Source organism: Pantherophis guttatus, chromosome 5, assembly GCF_059756535.1.
Source record: "Pantherophis guttatus breed Tessera chromosome 5, ASM5975653v1, whole genome shotgun sequence".
Taxonomy (NCBI): domain Eukaryota; kingdom Metazoa; phylum Chordata; class Lepidosauria; order Squamata; family Colubridae; genus Pantherophis; species Pantherophis guttatus.
The window spans coordinates 90,265,796-90,290,507 of record NC_142067.1 but is presented as its reverse complement, the minus strand read 5'-3'; the positions used below and the strand labels follow the sequence as shown (position 1 = coordinate 90,290,507).

The 24,712-nt window shown below is 35.0% G+C and overlaps 1 protein-coding gene across 1 annotated transcript in view; it reads right to left on the bottom strand.

The window, feature by feature from the left end:
* The window catches only part of PRKX (protein kinase cAMP-dependent X-linked catalytic subunit), a 57,394-nt gene that overhangs the window by 3,022 nt on the left and 29,660 nt on the right, over positions 1–24,712 (bottom strand). Inside the window, exons 2-6 of the mRNA XM_060686665.2 lie at positions 23,552–23,720; positions 17,933–18,196; positions 9,528–9,647; positions 5,158–5,253; positions 1,288–1,345 (exon numbers count right to left, since the gene is read on the bottom strand). Coding sequence (XP_060542648.1) covers positions 1,288–1,345; positions 5,158–5,253; positions 9,528–9,647; positions 17,933–18,196; positions 23,552–23,720 — 707 coding nt within the window. The remainder of the gene's footprint in view (positions 1–1,287; positions 1,346–5,157; positions 5,254–9,527; positions 9,648–17,932; positions 18,197–23,551; positions 23,721–24,712) is intronic.

Genomic DNA, 24,712 nt, shown 5'->3' with positions numbered 1-24,712 from the left:
GGAAAAACAAAAGTTTATTTAATATAAGTTCCTAAAAATATTGTGGCATAAATTCGATATACTGAAATGGACACTGATTTCTATCATATGTAGTCTGAAAACATACGTCTAATGCACACTGTTCTAGTTGACCAATTTTTCTGGTACTGAAAAAAAATACTGGATTTCCAGGAACTTCTATAGACAGTATACTGTCTGTAGACAGTATAAATATCAACATTATCAAGATGGAAAATAGAATGTTGTGATGCCAAGTACCCCACCTGCTTTGTATACACATGAACACTGCAAGCATAGTCAAAAGGAACAAGGCTTGCTTCACAATGCTGTGTCTACTATCTTGCCAATTTTTATCCTTTTTTAGCAGATATTATGGATCTCAAATAAAACAGCCCCTTTGACACTGACCACATTCCAATTTTAGGTGTCACTGTTAGGGCTAAAGTGCTATCTTACACATAGAGAATATAGTTCTTTCTCCATCTATCTGTCCCAATTCTGTGTTTAGAAATTGTTTCTATGTCAGATTTCACAATGAATGTCCTATTTCACATAAATCACATTAGGTGACTTTATCTACTTGAGTTTTTCTTGGGTCCAGAACCAAATGTACTGGATGAAAAAAAAATACAGTGAGACATAACTCTGTCCTTAAGATTTACAGGTTTACATGTTACCGAATCTCTTTAGATAAAGAAAAATGAAGTAATGTGACTTTAGTATTGCTTATACAAAGGGGATTTGCAAGCTTCAGTGCTCAGTAAGCTCAGTAGATTCCACCAAGCTATTACTATACTGCAATGAAGCATGCCTCAAGTATGTCAATTAAGTTTGCAATTATTTTGTGACATGTTTTATCAGTATTAATTGTATCTAAATATAAGAATCAAGGATTAAGGCAAAGGGCTTACATGCCTGAAATCCACAGTATTAATAATATTGAAATTTAGTTCTTCTGATTGGCTATGTAGTATACATTAAAAAATTACTTGAAGAAAAGGGGCTGACTAGAAATTCCATTCCAAGGTCACCAGATGCAGATCACTACATACCTTTGTACCATGAAAATTTGAAAACTTATTTCAATTTTATATTTAAAGTGAAAACATCACATTGTTAGATGCTTGTCAAATACAAAACAGTAATTCATTGGTTCAGAGATTTGTAGTTTTACTATAATGAAAACATGATCCTCCTCCCACACCGTGCCTTAATTTGAAATTTGTTGAGTATAGAAATGTTTCCTTAATGAACTGAGGTAGTGGAAGATTTTTCATTAAAGCATACCTTCATGTTTCCTAGTCGTCTTGTTCTGTCAACCACAAGAAGCTTTTTAATAAGATCCCTGGACAAATAAGGAAAGATGAGATTTTTTTTTAAAAAAAATAAAATTTGTATGGTTATCTTTTCACTGAAGAAATTATACCTATAGAATGTTTCCAATACTGAACTGACCAGCAATAACTTTGAGAAGGCAGGAGGAAATAAATCCACCTATCTCTGGCAGAAACTTAAATTGCGTAAACCATGTGTGAAGGATAATATGTCTTATAAACTATAAGGCCTGATTAAATGGATCTTTAAAGCTCCACAGACTATCTGTAGATGTGTTAATATATAATCTTTTTCCAGAGAGGACTTTCATTTTGTTAAATCTTTGCTTATAAAGTTAAGCAAAAATATAAAAAGTTTGATTTTGCTTCCAGGATTCCTTAAAAAAAAAAAAAAAAAAGTCAGATCATATCCATTCTACCTTCAAATTTTCAGGAACTTTTCTTTTCCAAGTTCTGGATATTAACTGGAACTGCATAAAATTCCCCAGAGGCTTTTTATAGTTCCAAACAACTGCAAAGTTCTTAAGCAATTAAGCTAGTTGCTTACCATGTCTTTCACAGTTTAGGAAAACAAGTATAATCTTGAGAAAGCTTCTTAAATGAACAAATTCACAGTATGGTAGGGGCCCTTCAGTAAGGCAACCTTTACGCCTTTTTTATACATGCAAAGTTGTTCATCTAGAAGCCTCTGGAAGCAGTACAAATAATTCTGCCTAAGAATTTTATTCCTACTGAGAAATTTTCCCACAATTGATAAAAAATAAGTCTTGGAATTCCATGCCTTTTAAATTTGTACCTTGAACAACCTGTACCAAAGTGTCTTAAAATACACAAAAATGTATTCCTGTTTAACAAGCTTCACCTACTATTCCAGAACTTGGATGACATGATCAGACATCCCCACTTTCTTTTGCAATTCATTAGTTGTTATGTAAAATCCCTCGTCATTAACCAGGTAAATTCTAATATGAAAATAAGGCCTAATGAAAATCTGATTCTTCAATTAAAATGGAATATATACAAGCTATCACTCTGAACTTGTTCCTCTGAATATTAACACCAATGCCTGAAATATGTACGCTTTTGTCTGTCTTAGTTTCCAAGATTTAATTCAAGTTACTTTGTATCTGTATGCAATGGCTTCTTCACACATTGCTATGGGAATATTGCATAAACAAATTGCCTGCGCTGATTCTCATTGTGAGACATCACTAGCAGCGTACCACCTTCTTTTAGAGTAGATGGCTGTGACATAATACCAGGTGAAACTATGAACTGATATTGAGCTCCATTTGAAAGTGACAAGGATTACACATAAATTTTCTGACTTTAGATCAGGGGTGGGTAACTATGGGCCTTTTACAACCTGTGGACTTCAACTCCCAGAATTCCTGAGCCAGCATGGTTGGCTCAGGAATTCTGGGAGTTGAAATCCACCCATTGTAAAGGGTCAATAGTTGCCCACCCCTGCTTTAGATGGTGGACTTCAACCTATTGTCAACTTTGAAGTGAACCTAACTGGAGCCATTTTGGAGGCTTCAGGGTTGCCACAGTGTGAAGAAAGGATGGGGGGGGGAACATAGTTAGATGGGTGTTTGTAGTCAAAACAAAATAGTTTCCTGTGGGAACCAAGGACATTCCAACAGGTGGCTGGGGAGAGGAGGAGTCCGGTTACCATGCAACCAGCCAGCATCTTGATTGGACAATGTGACTGATTGTTTGTGGAAAGGGGGAACTTTCACTGTTTAATCAGGTGAAAACCGCAGGAACTTTCAGGTCAGTTTTCATCAGCTTGTGCCAATATGATATCTCTAATAAAATTGTTCTTTGAGGAACTTGCCTGCCTCAGAGTTCTGCTTTCTATGGAATTATTACTTGGAACCCTGACACCTATGTTTTCCATGAAACTTTAAATTCTCCCAGATATATTTTCCCAATTTGCTGTTTTCTACATATGTTGGGCCTAGATTTTTCTAAATTCAATCAACAAGTTCCAAAGCCTTCCAACTGAAAATTCTGGGCATTAATGTTCAAAATCAAGTATCTGGCTAAAAGCCAAAGAAAATCATTGTCAGAAATAACAAGAACTATAGTACATTTAGCACAAATTTGATGAGAGAGGCCAACTACTTTGTTTCGCCTATCCCAAAACTAGCACAAAAACAAGATGACTAGGTCTGGTGTCTTAAAAATTTAATTAAAACTTTAATTAAAGGGAAGATATGATTGAAAAAAACACCCTAATTTATCCAGGGCTTCTTGTTTTGTTTAGAATAGGTAAGATGTATACTCAGCTCTACAGAGCTTATGTAGTAGACTTTTATAAATCATTTAGAAGGTTGATTTGCTTTTGAGTAAAAAAAAAAACACTCAAAGCATTTCCCCCCCAAGTATTAGAATTACTAACGTTCTCCCAAAAACTTGGGATACATGCCTTGAGGCCTTCAAAGGAGATCTCTTCATCATACACATAAAACATTTCTGCCAGAACTGGTGGTGAAGCAAATAGATATTTATCATGGAATACTTGGAATGCAAATTCTGACCTATTGCCCTTCTGCAAGCCCATGATGACTTGGCTTTCCTCGCAGATCTTTGGGCCAAGATTTTAGTGAAGACCGAAACGTTTGATTTATTTGACATATTTTTGGTGTGATGTGCCTTTATCATTTTATTAGGTTTATTTTTTGTTGGCTTTATATATATATATTGTACTGGCTATTAGCCACCAAGCCTCATAAACGAGGCTTGTTTATGATGCACAACCATATAAAATATCAAAATAAATAAAGGTAATCTTCTCTGCACTTGTTGTTTTGGTTAGCATGCTAACACAGGTATATTTACAATGTAATTTATGGTTTACAGGTGATATAGTAATACCAAAGTATGTAAAAGATAATTAATAATGAAACAGAATAAATTAAATTTGTGCACTGCACAAAATGAATAATTGTAGGAGATATTTGATGTATGCAAAGATATTTAAGAAAATATTTAAGGAAAATCAGAGGTCCCTACTACTTGGCCATGGCCAGTTTGAAACTGGGCCACACAAGTGGTGGATGCTTGGCTTGTGTAAATGTAGTTATGAACGCACCTGCCATTCACATGGAACTATCCCCCCTCCCGGGCAGCGGTGGGTCATGCGGTAAGACACTGGGCCTGCGCACCACTGAGATTGGCAGCTCGATTCCCATGAGCGAACAAACCGTGTAGAGACAAGAAAGGAGCCTCCCCCGATTGCCTATCGGCATTCAGGTATCCCACAAGTAAAAGATAACACCCCCTGAAAAATTCCTCTCAGAAAGGCAGCCAACCACCTCGCTGATCCCTCCCACCCATGCTGGACCACCAAGCCAGAAAGGTTGGGGACTGCTGAGTTAGCTGAAGTGGAAGAATCCATGATGTTGGTATAAAAAAAAGTGCTTCTCTTTCCCATTTGTTGTAAAGTATCTGCTTGGAATTTTGTTGTGATAGAGCTATGACTATGGTTTAGATTTTACACTTCATACACTTCATACTTGATAAGGTGGTGTCACCTGAACAGCTGAGGCCATGATGGTCAGGTTTTGGGAAAACTGAAATAGGATATAATTGCAAACTGCTGAAATAAGCCTTTCAGATGATCAACTCTGCTATTATTGGTGGTTTTTTTAAAAAATTAAAAACACTATGTTTCAAGGTTGAATGCTAAATTTAGCAATGCAATCTGACTGGGGAGAGGATTTGTGGTTATAGTCACTCTGCAGTGTTACTTTAAAAATAATGCTGAAATAAAAAATAAATAAAATTAAGTCATTTTTAAAGTAAGCTCACTTACTTTACATATAAATCCAGGTGCCTGGGGAAATCTATTTTACCAGCTAGAATCTTCTGATATATTCCAAATGGGTTGTCATCAAAAAATGGGGGAAATCTGTTTTAAAAAAAGTAACAATGTCAGACGGTTGTTTCTGAATGTATGAAAGATGTAGCTAGAAACATACCACAATATAATAAACTACAATAAACTACAGTAAAATTAGGTGCAAAATTTTTTACAATGACTATGGTAAATACTTATTCTGATTTCAATGACTTCAAACATAACTATGCCTACCTTTGTGCAGAAAACAAAAACACCTGAAATGTATTATTTATTGTTTGTTTGTTTGTTTGTTTGATTTATATGCCGCCCTTCTCTGGAGACTCAGGGCGGCTTACAATGCATTAAGCAATAGCCTTCATACTTTTGTATATACCTGCTTAGTAGGGCTTTTTGGCCCCCCCCAAGCGGTTTTATTTTATACAAAGTCAGCTTATTGCCCTCACAAACCGGGTCCTCATTTTACCTACCATGAAAGGATGGAAGGCTGAGTCAACCTTGAGCCTGATGAGAATTGAACTCGCAGTAATTGTAGGCAGCTGGCAGCTAAGTGCTACTTTAACAGCAGTTTTAGTCCGCTGCGCCACCAAGGTTCTTGTATTAGTATATTTTTGGAAACTAGCTTTATAACTTCTTACCTACTGTACTGCTATGTGATATTCCAAGTTACATCAGTATCTGATGTGACAAGGTCTAGAAGTTGATTTGGCAAAATTGTTTTGATACTTGGTATATCACACAGGCAATGTGAATAGATATGAATAGTATAATATATACAAACACAAGAGCATTAGTTAAAATTTTATTTCGGATTTTTTAAAAATAAAATTATATGGGTGACTCTGTTTTCTACACAAGAGTTTTATACAAATGCTTATTTAGGAAGCATTTAAGTAATAGAAGAACACATCTCAGTCAATTTTGGTTTTGCCATCTTAAAGGAAGCTTTAAAGGAAAGGCCCAGTTAAGACTAAAGCCACAGGATCTTAGTTTAATTTAATATTCCTGTTCTCATTTTATTTATGGTTCACAAATGTAATTACTTAAAAGTTTCTGTATTTTTGTTATTGTAGCTATTATAATTAATATTTACTGAATATATTTCTGGATGGAATGAAGTAAATCCCTGAATTTAATAGCCTTTTAGTCACTTGTGAGAAAATCTCTCCCTTGATATTAAATTAAGTATAGGACACAGTTCTATATTTAAAATGCCTAACTAGTTGCCTATAAGACATATTATTGAAGGGAAAAAATCATGAATAAAGCAGTGAATATTCACAAAAATTTATAAATACTGTCACTGAAATTTATTGCAAAGAATATATTTTGCTATTCTACAGTGACATAATAAAAATTCTTTATACATATTATTTGATCATTAATTACATCTCATTTAAGCAATTGATTAAATAGCATTTTCATTGCTGCTTTTCAGAAAAGCAAAGCAGTGGGTCAGGAGCTACATAGTATATAATTATGGCACATTCTCTTTCTCCTGTTTTACATTTACAATACTTTCCCACAACAAAATATATACAATACACTTTGTACACATCACATTGTATTGCAATGATCCATGACATGTTTAACTGTAGTTTATTGAATAATCTAAATTAACTAGGATCACTTGTGAGGCCAAAATAAAAGCTATATTATATGAAGATGAGAGTAATGAACTAAATCAGGAGAATTGCACCACTGGCTTTTAGAGGGACATGTAAAGAGGCAGGATATATTCACCTATATAGCCACCTATCCTGAGAGAGGAAGAATACACCCAATCAGCTGGTCACAGCAGCCAAATTAACCAGAGGTGTCATTCAGCCGGTTTGCACTGGTTCGGGTGAACCTTTAGCGGAAATTTGGCATGGTTCACCGATCTAGTAGCGACCTCTTGGTCGCTCACCCAACCTATCCTGCCCAGCTACTACTTGCAGAATCTAGCTGCATACTTCTGCTCACTGCTGCTTCCCCTCCGTTAAAGCCCACGCCTCAGGAAAGAGAAGACGGGAAAGTTTCGAGCCCTGTAGGTGCCACAAGAGGAATGGCAAGCCTGTGGGGAGGGGGAAAGAAGAAGGGGGGGAAGAGGAAAGGGCATTTGTGATGTTGGCGCTCAGGGCTGCAATGTGGTCTCAAACCCCTTTTTGTGCTGGGGAAGTGGATGGCTCTGTCCTCTATCAGGCTTGCGCGTGTACACATACACACACAAACACACACACACACACACATGAAGGGAGGAGAAAGAGAGAGATGAGAAATAGAGAGATGGAGAAAGAGAGAATAAGAAAGTGAGGGAGAAAGATGAGGGGGGGAGAAAGAGATGAGAGAGAGAAAGAGGGAGAGAGATGAGAAACAGAGAGGGAGAAAAAGAGAGATGAGAGAGAAAGAAAGAGAGAGAGAGAGAGAGAGAGAGAGAGAGAGAGAGAGAGACCTGTTTAAGTGAACCTTGTGGTCATTAAGTGAACCTTGTGGTCATTAAGTGAACCTTGTGGTCATTAAGCGAACACTGTGGTTGTTAAACAAGTCCATTTTCCCCAATGGGCATTTTTAACTGGAAACCAGAAGGAATTGTTGGAAACTGGCAAAAAACATAGAAAACCTCAGTCACATGACTGTGTGGGATGTTGTAACTGGTCATAAATGTGTGTGTGTGTGTATGGCTGTCAAAACTCCAAAAACAGGTCAAGTAGCTCTGGGGAGGTCAGTCGTAAATTTGAATACTTGCTAAGCAACCGGCCATTAAGCGAGAACCACTTGTATTTGGTTTGCCTTATTCAGAGCTGTATGGAATCTGGTTTCCTTTGACCCTTTGGGGGATTGCAAAAGGTCCGGATGGGGAAATCCTCGTAGGGGGAACTAGGATCATGACCACCTAGCCATGCTCACCAGTCACATGACCAAGCCATGCCACCCAGTCACATGACCAAGCCACGTCCACCCAGCAACTCACGCCCACAAAACCCGTAGTAAAAATTTTTGAATACCACCACTGAAATTAACCCTGGCAATCAATGAATGACAGATGTTGCAGCAGGACTGCCTTCACAACCAGGAAATCAAACGATTCAGTTTTCAGCTCTTGTGCCATGGCATTACATGGCACTACAATGTTTAGTTGCCATATGGCAAACTGTGGATTATATACATGAGAGCTAAAGATATATGCAAAATTATCAAGCTACTGACTATCATAAATTAAAATGCATGTTTATAGCAAAGAGTTTTAAACAGAACTGTATGCTTGAAGAACTGTGAAATATATACAAAAACTTTATAGTTATTAATTTTAACAATCTATATGCTTCTGTGAAATCTAATTAGATTCGAAAGGGCTTATAAATAATACTTTGAAACAAACAAAAGCATTTTAAAATTATATATAAGGAAATGCTGCAAAACACTGTAAGCCTCAAGATTTTATAAAGTTCTTACAATAATGCCTTGATTTATGTGCTTGTTGCTTTGTGATAGAATTGATTCAATTGTAAAAGATACTTTCTTCTACAAGAATAATTTTAAATTCCATTAACTGGAAACTGATAAGATAAAATTCATTTTCCTACATCTTCTTTGAAAGATAGTGTTCAAGTAATCTACTTCGTGTCATTGTCAAGAAATTGTAACAAGAAAAAACATTCCGTTCCAAATCCCAACTAAGTATCTGGACTTTTGGCCCTGGAAATATGTTGTAAGTCTTAATTCTCACAATGCTTACAATAAAGCAAGGAGATCACCTACATATTGCTCTGAGAATGCTACCACTTAAGGGATTAAATGTATGGCTAGGATTATATAACATTCAATTTCTCCTCTATGTAAGACCCATAGAAGAAAAAAAAAACCTAACTAAAATGCTGGAAACTAAAAGTAGTAGCATTCTCAACCCAACAGACAAAACAAGCTAGCAATATTTTGTTCTTTTGGTAAATATAAGTCCCCAAAACAGAATATATAAGATTATCTTAATATACTGGGTACCTTATATATTTAAGAAAAATTCTCCTGGAACTGGGCCAGTCCTAAATACATTGTTCATTTACTACGTTTATGTGTTGCAATGTGTAATATTGTTGGTTTCTTGGTATTTTCTGAGCTTCGTTCTTTTCCTGTAGATATTTCATTAACATTCATTATCTATTACTAGATAACTTCATGAATGTTTAGGAGAGTGAGGTATGCTGCATTTTTTATACAGTAGCTTGACTTGCCATTCTTGATTAGAGTGTAGTTTCTTTTATTCTGTGCTTTCAAAACTGTTTTTATATACAATATAAGATTAATATTTGGTACATTTGCATTTTCTTAATTGCAGATTTCCTTACCCAGACAACATCTCAAATATCAGAATGCCCAGGGCCCACCAGTCTACTGCTCTTCCATGACCTTTACTTTGTATGACTTCTGGGGCAAGATATTCTGGTGTTCCACACAGCGTCCATGTCCTAAAAAACAAAACAAAATAAAACACAACAAATATTATTATAAATTCTATAATGCTCCATAGTAAAACAAAAACCAACTGTTATATTTAATAAATCTGTATTTCCTACACAAAAATGCTATACTACAGAAGTAATCACACTAAAGAAATAATCAATGATTTAAAAAACCTATGACTCATACACCAAATATTGAGACACTATAAAGGGTTTATAAGGAAGTGATACTTGTTATTATTTAATCAGGGATTTCAGCATTCCATACTTATCTAATTTATTCTAGATTAAAGCTGACTTCAAAGGCTGGTGACCCCCAGGGGGAAGGCCTTCTCTGTGGGGGCACCTACCCTCTGGAATCAGCTACCCCCAGAGATAAGGAGAATCCAAGACCTCAGTGCCTTCCATCGTGCCCTTAAAACCCATTTTTTCAAGCAAGCCGGGCTGGCTTAAGAAGAAATTTTTAAATGTTTTTAAATGTTTTAAATGTTTTAATTGGTAGTGACTTTTAATTGGGCCAAATTTATATATCTTTTAATTGTTTTTAATATTTGTCCTGTATGTTTTTTAATTCTGGCTGTACACTGCCCTGAGTCCTCAGGGAGAAGGGCGGTATAGAAATTCAATAATAAGTAAATAAATAAATAAATAAATGCAAATGTATCTTCTGTATAGACTATCAGTGCAGGTTTATGATACTATTGCAACTATCGTCATACTTCCTTTTCCCTTGTTCAACTTTTATATATTCGACTGTTATTTTTTTCTCTATAAATGAACAAATGACACAATTTTAAGAGAAGAAAAATCATTTAAATAAAAAAAAAGTTGTGTTTTTTGCTTAGATTTTGCAAGTCTCCAGGCAACAGGCATCTGTCTTCACATTGTCTAGACTATTTTTTAGGGTAGTTCAGTAAGGAATATTTTGTTTAGTGGTATCTTGGTCATTCTGAAGTATGACCTGTTTTCACTTCAGCCTGATGTAGCCAATCAATTCCTACAGTGTTTTAATTATGACTTGTCCATTTAAAGATAAAGGGAACCTCCCAAGTTCAAGGCATCAACTATAAATTCCAATTTTGTATATTGTGTGCATGAAGTAATGTTTTCTCTCATTAGCAGAAGAATTTCCTCCATTAGCATATTTGTAGTGTTTTGTATCTTATCCATATGGAATTTTATTGCATTTACTATCAAGAAATCGGGAAGAACTGCAGCCATATAATTATGTTCACTTTGAACTACCCCATCTATGGAAGAAAAGCAATGCTATTTTCATTAGCCTGATTTATTCAAAAAGAATAGAATGGATACAATATTGATGGGTGGACATTTTCTAAGATTAGGGTAAACATTTCTAGCCTCAAAAAACTGGCAATTACAAGTTACAGAATATATTAATCAGTTCTACCTCTTTATTTCCTTTTCTTTTTCTTCAGAGGATCCACACAGGACTGGGAAGTACAATCTGCTGCTAATTCATATTCATCATGCATATTCTATTTAGAATATTTGTCAATAATACTTTATAAGTTTTACAGTATATTCTACCTTTCATCTCAATCTCAGCTCAATCACCATTTTATCTTCACCGGAACACTTTGAGATGGATTTGGATAACAGGGTGACCCAGATTCACCAAGGGAGTTTCAGTGGCTGATGGTGAACTTGAATCTAGGTCTGATCCATTCTCATGCAATGCCTTAACCACTATATAATTTTATACACAAACACATTTCTCATGATGTTGCCTTTGTGCTTTTTAATTCTATTCTTGTTTATCTTACTATCTCACAGAAAAAAGTCTTCCATAAGATAGTGGCAATATGAATAGATGAAAGATGAAGACAACTGTGAAGATTCATACTTTTTCTATATATTATGAACGCTTTATATGTTATGTTGGATTTGAGTCTGTGTTTCAACCAACAATCCTAAGTCTGTCTCTCTCTCTCTCTCTCTCTCTCTCTCTCTCTCTCTCTCTCTCTCTCTCTCTCTCTCTCTCACACACACACACACACACACACACACACACACACACACACACACACACACTTTACAGAACAATCTTAGGCTTGGTCACTTAGAAGATAGTCTTTCTGTTCAATAGAGTGTATATCCAAAAAATATGCATATAATTAAAACTTTAGTATCCAAGGCGACTTGAAAAAAATCTTATTGGCAAGTGATGATTCACCCTGCAGAAAGAGAGACCAGGTTTGTCAAGTCATTCATAACCTGGAGGACATCTGCTGGATGGCATTTCATAAACATGATAATAGAAAGTCTTCTTAAACACTGTTTATTCATATCCTTTAAAAACAAACATAGATGAATGCTACAGGATGTCAACAGCATGAATCAAGCATGAAGTGCTCTTTAGTCATTTACATTCCCACTTTATTCTCTTCCACTCCTCAGGACAATTACAGAAATCTGCAATGACTATTTAGGGAGAATGAATACTTCAGATAACCTTTGTAGAACAGCCATTAACACAGTGTAAGAATGCACTGGAAGATAATTCAGAGGCTTCGACCTCATAATAAAGAATATAGTCAGAAGCTATTTGTTAGTTCTCCTGTCACACAAGAATTTCTCCTTTATATAATCTGAATTACAACAAAATCTCCAGATAAATGATACTATGGAATACTGTTAATACTCATGGAATACAATTTTGGTCATATAAAACAAACACAAAATTGGATGTAAAAAAAATTAAAAATATTTTGCTAAATGTATCCCTGTGGAAAATGTGTTAATGTTGTTAGTCTATTCTATTCTGCTACCGACAACAACGACTGGATATGAAATCCAAAATTTATTGTATGGCTGTTTCTACCTTCTAGGAACACTTTTCATATAATTTGGTATGCTGAAGCATTCATCTGTATTTCCGAGAATCCTGGAGTTGATTCTACAGTACAGAAAAAGGTTTCATATGGCTGTACATTGCTGAATGAAGACAGAGGAGAAGTTATTTCAGATAGGTTTGCCTTCTGTTAATGTGAAAGGCAAGCTATTTAACTAAAGTGGTATGTTGGTACTTACTGCTAATTGGTTTTGGGAGCTGCGATGAGTATGAAAAACGATGAATACCAAACAATTTTTTCCCATAAGGAATAATGTAGTAAGCCACAAGGCAGCCAACATTGACAAGTTCTAGCTTGTGTGTTGAGTACCAAACAAATGATGAGTACTGGGATAAAATTTTCACATCAAAGTGAGTTGAGTACCAAATTTGATAAGTTTCATAGGAGTTGTCCTAAAGGTGCTCTTTTTCAAGAGGCAACTGGACTTTCTGTTTTTTCTTTGAAGACATTTTGCTTCTCATCCAAGAAGCTTCTTCAGCTCTGACTGAATGGAAGGATTTATATTCCTTGCAGACAGCTGGTCATTTGTATTCTTTTAGAGAATCACTGAAGCCATTTGGAGGTTTATCTGTGTTCTCAGAGTCACCTGTGCAATACAAATGGGTGTGGAGCTTTCTTTGAACTGCTGAAAGGACTGTGTTGTAGACTGGATAGATGATGTATCCCTCCCCCTCTGTTGAGAGACGGTTGTTCAATCCCTCTTTCAAACCAGCGGCCCTTTCTGTCCAAAATGTGAACTTTTCTGACTTCAAAACAGTGGCCTTTGACTTTTAAATGCACTGCTGGACTGCTGAATCTTTTGTTGATGGGTTTGTTCTTCTATGTTGTGCTATGCATTTATGAAGTGGTTGTTTTGTTTCACTAATGTACAGATCTGCATATGTCTCACTGCATTGTACTGCATATGGGGAACCCAGAGTGGGATGGAGCCATTAAATGGCTTGTGTAATCTGCTGTTGCCAGGATGGGGGTGGGTGGGAAGTGATTTTATTATTTTATTACTATATTAATTTATTTGATTTTTAATTTAGTTTTATTGTTTTTAAATGTGGTTTTTATATGCTGTAATCTGCCTTGAGTCGCCATGGGCAAATAGGTGGCAATATAAATTTAATAATAAATAAATATGTCATGTTGCTTTGAGTCTGGGTGTTTTATCCTTGGGGTGGACAAGCTTCTGCCTAAGTGTATTCTTGGGTTTAAATTGTACACATATGTTCTATTGGCTGAAGATCTCCTGAGCTGTTCAGATATTCCTGCAACATATGAAATGACAGCATTGCTTCATTGTTTTCTTGTCTATTATGAAGGAGCTCATACTTTTTGGGATTTGATGAAGAACCACTTGGGATAACCACACATTCTGAGGGCTTCCTTAATGTGTTTTAATTCTTTTCCCCCACCATCTTTAGCCAGTGGTGTAGGGTTCTGATAACTCCCATTTTGTGCTCCAGTGGGTGGTGAGAAACAAAATGTAAATATTGTGGGTTTTCTGTAAACTTCAATGTTACGGCTTCTGTCTTAATGTGTACTGCACAGTCCAGGAAGGCTAGACTATTTTCCTTAACTTCTTCCCACATGAATTTGATGTATCTGTCCACAGAATTGATACATTGGTGAATGCTTCCAATTCCTGTGTTTCCTGTGATCTTGACCCAAGTATCATCCACATACCTATACCAATGAATGAGTGGAATTCCTCTGAAGGTGTTTAGGGCTTTGTTTCCACCTCTTCCATGTAGAGATTGGCCACAATGAGGGCGCAACCATATTTTTGTCTGTAGAAATCTTCATTGTATTTAAAATTGGTAATGGTCGGGCATAGATCCAGCATGACACATATGTTGTCTGGGCTGAGGTTAGTCCTGTCACCTAAGGTGCTGTCTTGTAGAAGTTGTTTCTTCACTACCATGACAGCTTCAGTTATTGGAATGCATGTGAAGAAAAAAGTCACTTCATAGTAAACTATCGTCTCATCCAGGGCCAGTTTTAGTTTCCAAACCTTGCTGGTGAAGTACTGTGAATTACTGATATGATAGGTGGTGTTGCCAACTAGAGGAGCTAATAAGGTGGTTAGTTGTTTTGCAATGTTGTTAGTGACAGAGTTGATGTTGCTGACAATTGACAGTTGATACTGCTGGAAAAAAAAAGCAGGTTTGGGACAACCATGATCTGAATGACTGAGAATCTCCATAGACTTTCAAAGCAGTTGAGTACCAATGTACCATTATACTGCTATCTAAAGTCAATCCAAAGAATTAATATTAACCATTTCTAGATAATATTAATTGTTATTGTTTATAAATCTCTGCCCAATTGTCGCTGACAATAAAATGATTAACTACATAGTGCCAGTAAATATTGTATTATATATAACAATGTCTCAATCATCTTAATACTTCAGTGTTTCAGACACTGAACTGGATAACTTGTAAAACCTAAAACTATAGTTTACAATTTTTGTGTATGCTTCATTTGGCATACACAACTTCTTTGACTTTGCTTAAGGCTACCTACTTGACTAAAATCTTAGTTCTTTTTGCTCAGAGTAACTATTCTTTTAAAAAACATTTTTCTCTATTAAAAATAATAAATGCTTGTTCTTTGAGCTTAGTATATAACATTTATGGCATACAGGTTTCACAAACTTTTTGTTGATATACAAATGAGCCCATCATGAGCCCATCCAGATGGAAAATAATTAATTTCTTCACTTACTAATAAAAAGATGTTCTTGTCATTAGTTCGGGAAAAAAATTATAAATTTAAACTAGACAGTTTATTCTTAAAGGATTTCTCCTTGCTAATAAAAAATTAAAAGTTCATTTAAAAATGAGGTAGTCCAAGGAAGTTGAGCAGAAATCACAATTCAGCATTTAAAAAAGCATAAAATTTCTACTGCAATAACACCAGCATTTGTGACATTTTAAGAATAAAAGGAAGACCATTTTATTGCAAAATATATTTACTATTTATCATTCCTAAAAAAAATTAACAAAATGAAGACCTTGATCTATTTTTCCACAGGTTTAATACATGACTCTTTCATAAAAGACTCTTTTTAGTGAACATGAAACATCATTTCTAGCCTACATATCAGATAGAATAAATTTTGAATTCTGAACCTTTAATTATATTATATGTGCTTAGAACAGTGTTTCTCAAAAATCTCAAAGATGCTTTTTCAAGAGGCAACTGGACTTTTTTTTTTTTTTTTTTGAAGACATTTCGTTTCTCATCCAAGAAGCTTCTTCAGCTCTGACTGAATGGGGGAGAATGGACCGAGTTATACTCCTTGCAGACAGCTTCATAAACGCATGGTACAACATGGGAGAACAAACCCATCAGGACTAGATTCAGCAGTCCATCTGCATTTAAAAGACGAAGTCCACTCTTCTGAAGACAACAAAGTCCACATTTTTGATTGCGAGGACTGATGGTTTGAAAGGGGTCAAAGAGGCCATCAACATCAAAATTGAACAGCCCTCTCTCGACTGAGCGGGAGGGATTACAACATCATCTATCTCCCGTCTGTAACACAGCCCTTTCAACAGTTCCAAGAAGGCTCCACATCCATATACACCACTAAGGTGACCCTGATGACACAGATAAAACTCCAGGTTGCCTTAATGACTTGCTAAAAGAATGCAAATGACCAGCTGTCTACAAGGAGTATAAATCCTTCCATTCCCCACCATCCAGTCAGAGCTGAAGAAGCTTTTTGGATGAAAAGCAAAACATCTTCAAAGAAAAACCAGAAAGTCCAAGTTGCCTCTTGAAAAAGCACCTTTGGGACAACTATTATCTGGATGACTGAGAATCCTCATAGACATTTCAAAAACATGACAGCTTTAAAATATGTGGACCTCATTTCCTCAAATTCCCTAGCCAGAGCACTTAAAGTTTCCAGATTTCAAAAGCACTGCTTTAGAACAAGATACTTCCACACAAACTAAGCAATTTACTATTTAGGAACAATATTTATTGGACAAAAGTTACACTATAAAATCAACAAAATAAAGAAAAAATAAAAATAAATTTCAATAAAAAAGCAATATAATCAAAATTGAGCTACAGATTTATAATAATCTGTCTCAGATAACTTTAAGCTTCAGTCATAGAATCTTTACATGAGTAGGACAGCAAATTATACTGTTTAATGCAACGTAAGAGTATATAGCAAGTTATACTGTTTCTAAACACAATTGTCCTGAGGAAGGAAATAAATGCCTCCACAACTCTTTATCTAGCTAGAAGGTAAAACTGATACAAAAATATCAATTTTCCCACAATAACATTTTGTTCTGTACAAAAATTTGTTCACTGTGTGATCCATAGCTTTATTTCTAAAACTGTTTCACCATTATGGAAAGTAAAATGTTTATTTAGCATTCAGATGGTTTGAAATACTTGTATAAAGTATTTCTTGTATGTACTGAACTGATTTAATATTACTATTCATCCTTTTCACCATGGAATTTTCCTCAAGCACACTGAACTATGCAGATCGCTTAACTAAGCATTCTCTTTTAAGAGTGAAGATTGGGAGGAAAGAATTTTTAGTATTTAAATAAATCAATTCTTTTTTGTAAATGATAAGTGCCTGATTGTGTCAATGAAACTAAGTTAAACTTGGGTATCAAAACATGGAAGTTCAAACACAAGATAAATTTGAAGTAAATTCTCAAGCACACCGAGGTAGTAGGGGAGCAAATAATTCAAGAAATTGTGAAATAAACTTTTAGCCCATCAATTGTCACAGCATTACTGTATGATGCCCATAAAAATTAGCTTTAACATAAATTAAAAATAACTCAATGTGAATATTTTTACTCTAATTAATTGAAGAAAATAACTTTCCTTCAATTAATTACAGTAAATATATTTTTTACATTTTTCAAAAATTAATATTCAAAGGTTTCTAAACCAATTAACTGAATGACATTATGGAATGAGCTGCCTTCACGGTGTTTGGCTTTCTTTTCAATGTTTTGTTACAACACAAAAGTGTTGGTGTATGATTAAAATTCTCCAAGACCATTTAAATAAATTTAAAGTTTTGATATAATTCAGTTTATCACACTTTTATGCTAGTAAAGCTTTTTTTTTCTTTTATGCATTTGGAAAAATATTGCTTGAATATTTTTAATTATGTATGCGTGTTACAGGAAACAAAAGAGGATTACAAGTAGCTGGGTAGATGGACTGTTACAATATGATGGGTGCAGCACTGGAATACTTGAAGGATCAGGTTAAGTAATGATACTGACTTGGCAGCATATAATCAATTAATTAATGTGTGTTAGGAATCTTAGGAAGGTTAAATGCTGTCAGTGTGATGAAAAAAATCATTTTCTCTACCCATTTTCCCATTTTTCCCTAGAAAAAAGTCAAAGTTAACATCAAATAACTTACCTATCAACAAGCTTTTTAGCAAAGCCAAAGTCTGTGAGTTTGATATGCCCCTCTTTGTCTAATAAAATATTTTCTGGTTTTAAGTCTCTGTAAACAATTTCTTTTGAATGGAGGTATTCTATTGCACAAATTATCTCTGCAGAGTAAAATAGTCCAGTGCTGTTATTAAAACGTCCCATATTGCGTAGATAGCTAAAAAGTTCACCTCCAGGTACATATTCCATCAACATATATAGAAATCGATCATCGTGATTAGTCCAATACCTGTAATAATAAAAGCACATTCAGTTGTTTAGAACTTTTTAAAAATTCAGCATATTAGTAAAACGACAAAAATTATTTAAAAACCTGAAACTGCCCCCAATAAAGCCACTGGGTTTACTCATAATATGACTAAATGTTGACAGAAACATTCCAGCTTGATCTTGAAAAGGAGTCCCACACACTTATAGGCAAAGGAGCAAAGAAGTCTGAAGCCAAGTAGAGAAACATAATCACTGCAATTTTTAAAGATTAATTTACAAAGATAGATGCTTAATTCACCGAGTCTCTGTGATTCTGCATCAAGGTTGAAGTACAATTACCAGAGAACAAACAAGAAGAGTTAAATGAAATACAAAGTTGCTGAGTGGGTCAAAACCTGCTGTAAATGATACAGTTCCCAAGCTGAGGACATAGATGAACTAAAATACATGAATTTCTCCACATGTATTAAAATTTAATATACATTTCCTGTATGAAATTTTCTGTATATTTATAGTGTTGCTTAAAAATTGTGAACCATTTGAATGTTGAATATTGCTGCATAAATTTGACCTAAAATATGATCTGTTCTCCACACAAATCGTAAGACTAGATAAAGACAACCCAGTTAAACAAATGAGTAAAAATATGCTTTACAAACTTTTAAATATATGAAGCTCTGAATAAGAGTTTCAGCTAAAGCGGGGAAAAAACCCTGAAGTTCAGTTTCACAAGATATAGTAAAAAATAATCATAAGGATCAGTGTCCAACTCTTCCATTGAGGACAGATCCATCACATTAAAATGTTATTTACTCTCTAAAGCAGTGGTTCTCAACCTTCCTAATGCCGCGACCCTTTAATACAATTCCTCATGTTGTGGTGACCCCCAACCAGGGGTTGGTTCTAAATTTTTTTACTACCGGTTCTGTGGGCGTGGCTTATTTTATGGGCGTGGCTTGGAGGTCATGTGACTGGGTGGGCATGGCTAGCTCCTCATGTGACCGGGTGGCCATGGCTATGTGTATAGGGACTACTCAGAGGGCTGAAAAAAGTCATTTCTGACAGGTCCTCGCACTTTTGACTGGTCCTCACACTTATGACCATCCTCACATTTATGCCCGGCAGCATTCTTAACAATCATGTCACTCATTTCACAACTGCTTCTTTTCACCATGGTGATAAGATAGGGCAAAAAACGTAAAATGTGAGGATAATCGTAAATTCGAGATCTGGTCAAAAGTGCGAGGACCAGTCAAAAATAACTTTTTCAGCCCTCTGAGTAGTCCATGTGCACAAAAGGACTACCCAGAGGGCTGAAAAAAGTGATTTCTGACAGGTCCTCGCACTTTTGACCGGTCTTTGCACTTATGACTGGTCATCATTTATGCCCATTGTAGCATTCTTAACAACCATGTCACTCATTTCACAACTGCTTCTCTTCACCATGGTGACAAAATAGGACAAAAACGTAAAATGTGAGGACAGTCGTAAGTTTGAGGACTGGTCAAAAGTGCGAGGACCAACCAAAATAACTTTTTCAGCCCTCTGAGTAGTCCATATGCATAAAAGGATAAAGCAATAGAGAGGGATGAAGGAAGGGAAGGGAAATTAGAGTAGGAGTGAGGTAAGAGAGGGAGGAAGAGAGGAGAAGGAGAAAGGAAGAGGAAGTAGGGAGGAGAAGAAGAGGGGGAGGAAGAGAAAGTAAGAAGGAAAGAAAAGAGAGAACTGGTAAGTTTGAGGAGAAAGATTGCTGTACAATAAAAAAGATGAAAGGGAAGAAAGCCAACCCCAAACAAATATAAAGATATTAAGATAAAGAATGAATTGTTAAACTTTAAAGAATAAAAGAGAACAAATATGAATAAATAACAATAATTAGAAACACACATACAAACATACAATGTATTTTCTTTAAACAGAGTATTTGGCCGGTTCACAAATTTAAACAGTGTTTAGTCATTTCAATTAAATTTACAATTTCTATATTTCCTTTTTGCCATATTTATTCCTCATTTTTTTGGAAAAAACCAGTATTACCCTTCATCCTCATCTCTAATCTTAATCAAATTCAATTTTTCCCTTCTATTCTATATTATACCCCTTCCCATTGTCATCTATTTTTATATCCATCCTCACATTGGTTAATTATGTAATATTACAGTTGTTTAATATAAATTCAACATTTTAATATAAATCAATTACTTATATAACTACCTTTTTTGTATATTAATCAATATGAACATGAATATTCCAATTATTTCCATGCAATCCAATTTCTTACAAATCAATTAATTACAATTACAATTAAATTAATTTATTATTAATTATAATAATAAACCAAATAATTTCCCCCATATATTCCTCCAAACCACAACTTAACCATTTCTGCTTTCAACACAATATACAATTAATAGTATCTCAATTATTACAATTCCCTAGTTAAATAGAGCTTTTTTTCTTTTGTGTTTTAAAATCTTGAACTCTCCTCTTTTGCCCTTAATTTCCCATTGTTTGCACCTACCTTTTTTGGTGAGGAAAAAGAAAAGAAATCTGCCTGCCTAATTTTCCAACGTTGCAGCAACAGCAAAGCCAACAGCCTGCTTTACTTTCAGTTTTGTTTTTCAGCATAGCTAGGGGGAAAAAAATCTGCTCCAGCAAGCAGCAGAGCCCTGAGCAAAACAGAGAGCAAATCAGCTGAGAGTCGGGAGCCGATCTAATCAAGGGCTAATTAGCCTATGCTGAAGCTCCGCGGGCCAATAAAATTACAAAAAAACACCGAACCATTTGTTAAATTGCTGGCTCGCCCCTCCCCTCACCCGCCACTATTTATTGGCAATAAATAGTGGTGCAGAGGGACAGGGCAAGGGGCGGGGGCGGAACCGGCAGAATCCCACCACTGGCTCTAGGGCAACCCTTTGAAGCCCCGCGGCAAGAATTTAAACAGTTTTTTTTCCTCTAGCCATCAGCTGGGACTCAGGAGGCAGCAATAGATTGGGAGTGGGCGGGGTAAGCGAACAGCCGGTGATCCAACAGAGCAGAGAGTGAGTGAAGACGTGGGGAGGGGCGAGAGAGGGCTTTGGCGACCCCTGTGAAATGGCCGTTCAACCCCCAAAGGGGTCGCGACCCCCAGGTTGAGAACCACTGCTCTAAAGAATCTTAGCAGGAATGTAACACCATATATTCTACTAGGAAAGCAAGCTATCCATACAAGAATGCTACCAAGTTCAAACCCATTGGTCATGATTTCTATATCCAATTTTTTTATATTTGTCATGTTTTATAAATTTGTTATGTTTTAAATTTTTGCTTCTGATTTTTTGTATTATTTTTGCTTTTATTTTTGATGCAGGATTTCCCAATTCCACTTATACAACTGGAACAATTAAAAATGAAATGTTCTAGCAAGAAAATAAAGTACATTCTCTACTATGAAAAGTTGTTCAGAATATTTTATACCATTTTGACATTTAGTTTGGCTAAATTTATCTACCATAGATGTTGTTTATACAAAGCTGTCCTTCCTTGGGTAGATCCCATTGTATATTTATTAAAGAACAAAAACAACAACAACAAGAGGACATTTGCAGCTGTTTTAGCTATCATTTCCTTTTGTTTCCATCTTTAAAATATTACCTATTTCAGAAAATGTTCAAGACAAAAAAAATAAGGTTTGTTTTGCCTAAAGATATGGACAAACAATAGACAGGAGTAGTAGTTCCATAGGTTTTAGAAATGTTTAGATCCAAGTTTCAGCATTGGATCAACACAGTTAATCACCATAGATGACAAGATCCAAATGGCCACAGCTTGCCAGATCCTGCATTAGCATAAAACTACTCCTGGAAATAGTCCAATAAATTTATTATCCCTGTGTACTTCTATTTCTTCTCTTTACTCACTTTTTAACAATGAATTAATACTTGAATAATTTGGGGAAAAAATGGTTGAGGAGGAAATATAACATGTACAAAAATTAATTCTGCCATCCGTTTTACATGTTTATTTCTCAGAGTAGGCAAGAAATGCATTTTTAACTGTGCTTGCTATCCTTTGTTCTCTTTGTCAGTTTCATCTTATCAGGATATAATCTTGTTATGTTGAAATTACTTTTGCAATATATACTTATAAGTCATCTGTTTATAGTTTAACTTGTGAAATTCTGACATTTCCGGTAGTATGCATTACTCCACCCATTACCACAAGATATTTTTAAAAAAGTAATGAGCCATATACAGAAACAGATTTCCTGTAGTTTCAGACAGAGGGAATTGTATTTTGTGCACTGTCAACACAATGCATTCATCAGCAAATACTTTATTAAAACACTGAATGTGTAACTATTTTCCCCTGAAGCTTTTTTTTTTTTTTTTTGCTTTAATTTATATGCCGCCCTTCTCCGGCGACTCAGGGCAGCTTACAATGCGTTAAGCAATAGCCTTCATACTTTTGTATATTTATACAAAGTCAGCTTATTGCCCCCAAAATCTGGGTCCTCATTTAAGCTTAAAAGAATCTCTAAATTATTTTCTTCTAATGAAGAAAAGTACCAAAACTGCTATGTGTAAGAGTGCAAGAATGTGAAAACACATTCAAAATGGGAGTAATTTTACTTACTGAAAACATGAACTTTCATTCATGTACTCTTTTTTATCTAAATTAAGGAATTTATCTAAAACTTATCTAAAAAAAGGAATAACTGTACTGTCCACTGTCACAAAAGTCACTAGAAAGAAATCATTCTTGGTTTCCATCCAAAAATTATACAAGTAGAATTATCCTGTGGACATTCTTCTTGTAAAAAAGGGAAAAGTGGTATTTACAGATTCTACTTTTGTTCTACAGAACCCATTTAACGACTTGAGATGTTTACAGAATTTTAAAAAATGTTTCAGAGCTAAAACTGGAGACACAGAAAACCTCCTTCTCTCTTCAGGCAGGAAAACTTTTGAGCCTCTCCTAGGAATAATATCAAGATTTATGCCATAATAAAATTATGTCAAAAAGCAAGATGAATGCATAAAAAAGGAAGATATTTTTCAGAAACATACCATATAAATGCATATGTATATGTATTCATACACACACCTATTTATCCATGAAAAATGCTTAAATATATACATTATACACAACTATAACAATTACTATATTCTGAAGGATAGTCAATCTATCCTGAGCAATGCTGTAAAAATCACATATCACATCTTTTTGGAAAAGCAAACATAGACAAAGTGTTTATAATGTATATATTTCATTTTTCTTATGCAATAGGCTTCCTTGCTACTGTTAAATATGGAAATAAAAATTTGAAAATTTGTCTCCCAAAGATTTTGACTGCTACAACTGATTGTGATTGAACTAAGAAGATGAAGCTTACAATCTGATCAGAAATGGATGATTCACTTCTTTCAAAACAGATTTCTCATTGTGTACATGTTGTTCTTGTTTTAGCCGAATAACATCTGGAATGCTCATTACTTTCAATGCGAAGTAGCATTTAGCAGCCTTCTCTCTCACCAGGTGAACCCGCCCAAAAGTGCCTGTCCCTGAAAATCAGAAAGAAAAAAAAAAGTCAATGAGATATATAAATATATAAATAAAAATTGGTTACACTTCATAATGAAACATATATACTGTAAGAAGAAAAGATCAACCTAAATCAGCTGATAAGTGTCAAACATTTTTGTATTGCTTGAGCTTCACTGACACAAAGTTCAGTGTTTAAAAAGAAAGAAGATAAACGGGTAGCCACATCAGCTCTGCTGGCTGATTCACTTCTACTTAAATCATGGTAAAAGGCTATTTAAGGCTCTTTTCTCTAATGTGACTATTAACAAGGGCTGGAACTCTCTGAAGCAGCCCTTCTACCTTATGAACTATCACCTGACACTCTCAAGATATTTAAGACTATAATGGCCATTGCCTTCAAAAAGCATGATCATTCTGTTTTATTGTTTAGGTTTGATCATAGGAATATTCGTCATTTGGATAGTTCTGCCAAATCACTCTTATTGTTAGCAATAAAACTTCCTGTGTTAATATAACTGCCGAAGTAATCTTCGTAGGGACTATTTGCACAATGGTAAATAAGTACTGTACACAATGTGTTCTAGTCATGTATTTTAGAAATGTTTTCCTTTGTTTGATGTTATTTAAAGTCACTTCAATCACACAATATTTGTTCTGTTTTTGTGAATATACAGTTTAAGATGATGTAGTAACTCAGAATAGATTCATCAGATCAGTTAGTGGCTAGCACCAATGAATGATATTAATGAAAATACTGAAACAAACTCAGAACTTCCCTGAATTCAGGAAATAAGAGGAAAAAAATCTACCTAGACCTCATTTGCATCAATACCAATCACTATAGCCGTTCATACTTTTCTTCGCATCTATATAACAAATATAATTTGTATTTTATTTTTTGAATTTGCTGCTTTTCTTTTTCTGAGGATCTAAAGTTCACCCAACATCATCATTTTTGGCTATCTCTTTCCTTTCACTCTTTCTTCATATATTTTATTATGATTTGATC